Source organism: Anticarsia gemmatalis, chromosome 19, assembly GCF_050436995.1.
Source record: "Anticarsia gemmatalis isolate Benzon Research Colony breed Stoneville strain chromosome 19, ilAntGemm2 primary, whole genome shotgun sequence".
Lineage (NCBI taxonomy): Eukaryota > Metazoa > Arthropoda > Insecta > Lepidoptera > Erebidae > Anticarsia > Anticarsia gemmatalis.
This window is the reverse complement of record NC_134763.1, coordinates 2,349,091-2,355,090: the sequence shown is the minus strand read 5'-3', so window position 1 is coordinate 2,355,090 and position 6,000 is coordinate 2,349,091. Positions and strand designations below refer to the sequence as shown.

The 6,000-nt window shown below is 39.5% G+C and overlaps 1 protein-coding gene across 1 annotated transcript in view; it reads left to right on the top strand.

Moving 5' to 3' along the window:
• The first annotated feature begins 4,062 nt into the window (after positions 1 to 4,062).
• Positions 4,063 to 6,000, top strand: part of LOC142981268 (uncharacterized) — a 37,394-nt gene continuing 35,456 nt past the window's right edge. Inside the window, exon 1 of the mRNA XM_076127063.1 lies at positions 4,063 to 4,147. Within this exon, the coding sequence (XP_075983178.1) occupies positions 4,063 to 4,147 (85 nt within the window). The remainder of the gene's footprint in view (positions 4,148 to 6,000) is intronic.

The window sequence follows — 6,000 nt, the reverse complement described above, 5'->3', positions numbered from 1 at the left end:
CCGACAGACAGATGCACTAAACATGTTTGTCTCAATAAAAGCACCCTTTAATTGCGTCCATTCAACGTGACTTATTGGCATTCATCGTTTCATCCCGACTAATTAAGGATGTAATTAAATAGATCATAAATCTAGCGGTTAAGTTATTGCGGCGGAAAGAGGTAAATAATTTGAAATGTATTTTTTTTTTTGGTTTTATCTGTTTGCGGTCAACCTAATGTTAAAGTGGGTCATCATCATCATCATCCTAGGCTTCATTCTAAATATGTTAGAGTCAGCTTCCAGTCATGCCGAATGCAGCTGAATATCACTATTTTACATGTATTTTACAAAATGGTTCAAAGCCGCCCGAAGGCTTTTGTCTTGGCAAACGAACTTGAAATGAAATCAATCGGAATCATTCACTTTGATTTAAAAAAAATACAGTAATTACCGAAAATTAAATTTACATTCGCCTTAGGATTTTTCACTTACTTACCTGTTAAGTTACTAGTGAAAAAGTAAAAAGAACTGCATTTTTTCAATTTTAAAATTACCAACTCGTTTAGTTAGTCATCCCTACTATCCTTTATAACATAACAAAGAAGCAATCTTTACACGAAAACCCCAATAATCATTTTATACCCCGATAAACCGTAACCACCATAAACTTACCCCAGATTACCCCATAATTCCTTATCATTGGACGACATAAATAATGGTAAATAAATACCCCATCTTAAATGTATCGCGCACTTTATTTTGGCAATTACTTGGCAATATTTTCAAATTAAAAGGACGCAGGAGGTGTGGGTGAATACACAAATAATCGTAGATTTTGAGCCTTAACTGGACTGAAATTATCACGTTACTGGTGATGGTGTAAGGAATGACAGTAAAGCGATATTAGTAAAGAGTTTCTGTACATCATTTAGATATTCCGATAATTTTTTTTTTTTTATAATACTGATAGTTTATTAAAATCAATCATTACATATTATAGATAATTAACTAGAACTAAACATTAAATTAATACATTAAATAATAATTTTATATGTACAAACGAAAAAAAAAAAATAATAATAATAAAGGAACTAAACATAAATAAAATTAAAATTAAAATAAGGCATCATAAAATATCTCCGCATCGCCGTCCCCGGGTAACGTGCCCAGAAGGCTGGCAGCATTGCCACGTTGAATGGCAATGCTTATTCTTTGCCCTAAGTAAAGGCCAGCCCTCTGGTCACGTGTCGTGCTGATTATTCGGCGAGAGATATCAAAGAAAATTTTTTTTGCACTCGGACCCCACGACCCCATCGTCTCAACTCCGAACGGCTCAAATATGCAATCACCAATAAGATTTGCATATTTGCGCCGTTTGAGGGACTCTGCAGCTGCAGCAGCAGCGCCGGAGCAAATCGACGTGCTAGGAAGATGTGATGGCGCAAGGGTATCGACGCAAGTTGCGTCCCATACCAAAGGCCTACCCATCTTCCAAGGTAGCAACGACATACCATCAGGTCTCTTGCCATCGTCACGTGCCAGCCCATTAGGTTCAAGAACAGCTGGCACGCCGGCGGTGACAAGAGCACGACGAATTATGTCATTTAAGCTGCAATGACGTGAAATGCGGCCGGCGCTCCTACTACAGGAGAGGCCGTGATGTCCGAGGTTGTCGACTAGTACACCGCAATGACAGCGGTGCGGAGATACACAAGGTGCCCCTACACGGAGGCAGGCAGCAAGTCGGAAGGTGGCGTCGTCCAACATAGACCCTACATTGGACGACGGGAGAGCCTGCAGCCATAAACCCGATTCCCACTCACCCACAGCCAGAAGGCGCGCGCGCTCTGCGGCAGTGGAAGTGCTGTCCAGAAGGGACTGCCTTACCTTGGCGCAGAGCGGCACGTCCCACTGTCTTTGGCAGGAAGGGTTAGTGGGAGCATCTATATTTGGACAAGCCATTTTCCAGGCATTTAAGGCGTCAGTCTTACAAAGCACCTCGGAATTAACCAGTTTTAAGGGTTCTAGAATCTTCCTGGTTAAAACTTCAGTGCTGTGGACTGAGGCCAAAAAAGCTGGTAAACTCACATCAGTAATTTTGCGAACGCCGAGGCCGCCCAGGCGAACGGGTAAGCTCACCTGAAGCCACACTCGGTCGTTCATGGCTAAATTTAAAATTTTGCTGACTGTATTTTCAATAATTTTGTCTATTTTTCCTAAAAGTGTTAAATGTTTCCAAAAATGTGTAGATCTAATTACGTGGGTAAATTTAGGGACAAAAAGACAGTACCGGATAATTGTAAAAGCCGAATGAATGTTAATTTTTTCCAGGCGGTCCGAAACTTTACAAAAATTTTGTATTTTTTCGTCTATGAAAAAATTAAAAGCATCGTCAAAGATGGGAGACCCAAGGAGGCGAAGAGAATCCTTTTTAACAATTTTGATATTAGGAGCTAAAATATTAAATTTTGAGAGGGCCAAATTTTTATCAACTGAGTCGGAAAGATAAATTTCGCATTTGCTTGTGTTAAGTTCTAAACCGATTTTTGAAAAATTTATTTTTAGAAATTCCAAATCCTTTAAAACTGTTTCTAAATCACCTCCAAGAGTTCCGTCATCTAAATACCAAACGTTGAATTTTGAATTTAGCTGCCGAATGATTGGTTGTATTGCCAAACTGAAAATGGCTGGTCCAAGTGGGTCACCTTGTTGACATCCCACTGCTGATTCTAAAAGGTGGTCTTTATACAATAATTTTGATGGTTGTCGATAACATTGCCAAAGAAAACTGAAAATTTTGGGAGCTTCCTTTTTAATTTCAGTCAACAAGGTGTCCCGGTTAACCGAATTGAAGGCGTTTTTAACGTCAACCTTCAGGATGACCTGTCCTTCCTCGCGGTCAAGGTACGTCGCTAGGGCGTGGATGGCAGCCTCACAGCCCCCTCTGGATCCATAGCCGAGCTGCAGGGGCTGTAGTTTATCTGAAAAAGCGTCATGAAAATAATAACAAGCTATTTTGGCTGCCATCCGCCGATATGTACAACCTACGGCGATGGGACGGATGCCACCATCGCTCTTGCGTAGGGCACACAGATTGGCCCCATACAAAATATCAATGATGCCATCAGTCACACCGCCGGAGAGCATTAAATTAATTAAGGCCGTTAACTCCCTCAACAGCGAATCGCCAGCCTCCCCGGCGGTAGAACACAGCAGGTCTTTTAAGTGCTGCGGCGTTAAACCGTCGAGGCCACCGGCAGAGCCACTCCTGAAAGAATTAACAGCCATAATGACGTCCTTGGCTACAATGCTTATGTAATCATTAGTGTCTGGTGGATCTGGGAAGGAAAGACCATCCCCTGGCACCGGGTGTTTGCTCTCCAAACCAGCAAGTGTTTCAGGAGAGCAAGGCGCCACCACATCATCGCTAAATAAAAGTCTAGCTGCCCCCCTTATATCACCTTCCCTTAATTTTGATTCCACATAACTAAAAATTGATTTACTGCTGAAGGTTGAAAATTTGGGTTCAAAATCAAGGGCCGAAAAAAGACAGTTTTCTTTAATTTGGGATGTTAAAGATTTTTGGTTGGATCGAAAATTGGGAATATGTAGTATTCTATAAGGGAAAGTGAGAAGCTGCTTCCAAGCTGTGACAGAATTCTCCCGAACGACGAGGCCAATGCATTGTGCCAAATTTTTTGCCACGGAAGGCCTCGCGCCACGGGGAATTCTTTTTAAAACCGGAACGGAATTTTTTAGCTTTGTTAATGTTTGCCAAAAGGGAATTTGAATAATATCTGTATCAGATTGTCTTAACTGCAAAGTGGAGGAGTTTGAAAACACATTCTGGGATTTATGCATTCGACCCAAATGTATCTTCAAACCCCTCACACCCTTAAACGAGCGAGCTTGGGGGCAGAAAGGGCAAACGGCTAGACCTTCACCCGATGTGGAAGGTTGACTTGTGCTTACCTCCGAGTTGCTGCCATTGTTTGTACACTTAAAACTAGACATACAACAAAAAAGAAATACAAATTTACAATAAATTTACAACAAATTATACAAAAACACAATAGAAAAATGACGGGCTGTCAGCAGTTGACAGGGACGTCGCGGCGGCGCACTCACGAAGCCCGAGCGTTGCCGAGGGATCCGAACGCGTTCTGTCAGCTTCGCTTAGGTTCTTCATGATTCATATTATTATTATACATATACGGCGTTCTGGCGGTTTCGCCTTAGGGCTGCCACTAAGAAGTTATTAAAATATATGTTTTTGAAAAAATCCGTAATTTTACTTCAGCTTTTATGATGCCTTGTACTGGCTTTATAAATTCATATTATTTATATTTTCTTTATTAATATTTTCTTTGCTTTTAAAGGAAAAGAGAAGAGAAAAGCAAAAATCAGCTGTTATTTTGACATTGTCAATGACAGATTCATGATTTTTTCCGATAATTTATATATTGTAGTTCAGTCAGGCAACAAAGTACAGAGCCGTGGCATGCACGATTTATCATAATAATTATGTTTAGATTCAAAATGGAGTAGCTGTATCAGACCACAGTTGCAAAAACAAAATAGCTATTTTCTAAAATCTGAAATACGTTTTAGACTTATAGTTACTTCCATGGAATTAATTTTTTCCATTATACTAGGTCTTTATTTGATTACGAATTTCCTCTTGAGGTAGAATGTTAATTGTCAATCAATAAAAACTAAATTACAAACGCGAAAAGCTAAGGAGCTCGTGGCTTAGATAACAACAGCCGCGCGGATCGATCTCTGAGGTTAAGCAACGCTTGGCGAGGTTGATTTGTGGATGGGTGACCATCTTATACATATCGAGTTCCTCCGTGTTTCGGAAGGCACGTTAAATTGTGGGTCCCGGCTGTCAATTTCGAAGATCTTTGACAGTCGTTAACAGTAGTCAGAAGCTTGAAAGTCTGACAACCAGTCTTACCGAAGGGTACCGTGTTATCCCAGGTAACTGGGTTGTGGAGGTCAGATAGGCAGTCGCTCCATGTAAAACACTGGTATTCAGCTGCATCCGGTGAAACTGGAAGCCGACTCCAACATAGCTTGGAAAAAAGGCTAAGCTGACAAACGCGAAAAGCTTGTACCTTAAAGCACAATGTAAATCATGATAAATTGACTTTTACAATACGTTTTCGGTAATCTATTTGCGGATTAAAAGCGTTTAACGACATTGTTTTGCAAATATTACTTTGTATTCGGTTTCATTTTGTCCCCATTTTTTCGAACAAATGCCCGTTATTTATTCCATATTTTAGGATCTCGGATACAGATTTTCTATTCAAATAACGGATGAATACTGGCTTTGTTTAATTGAACAATTTTTGAAAATATGTGTGTTATGCCTGGCGCTTTGTAAATAAAAGAGCATAATTTGATAATGATGCTTACTACGTATGACAAATTCACGAAAAGCCATACTTAGCTTTTCTTCAAGACAATATTGATGTGTAAAGAAATGTAAAAATTTTACTTAATTTTCATGCATGACTAAATATAAATTATCTATAGAATGTGTAGAATGTGGATGTAAGAATCGAACCCAGGACCATAAAATGGTATTGGCATAGTGACACGTTAACCACTGTGCCATGGAGGCATAAAAAGCTTATAAAATAAAATTCAGAAGACTAGGCTTGTTGGCGCACACAACATGAATAAGTATCTCCTTTACACTCACAGAAAATCGGACTAAATTGTTTATAAAATAAAAAGCATTCCTCTACAATAAAAGGCTTAAACAAACACAACTCCAAACTTTTCACCAAACAACACATTTGAAGTCAAAGCGAAAAACAATACCGATCTCATTGTTCAGTAATATGGTGGAAAAAAATATTTATTTTCGAAAATAAAAGCACCATTGTTCATGGAATTTCGAAAAGCAAGCAAAGTTGTGAATGCCCTTTGTTAATTCCGCTAGATGAATGAAATTGTGAAAAAAATCGTTTCCCAATTAATATGGCAGCGCAACACTTTTTCCGG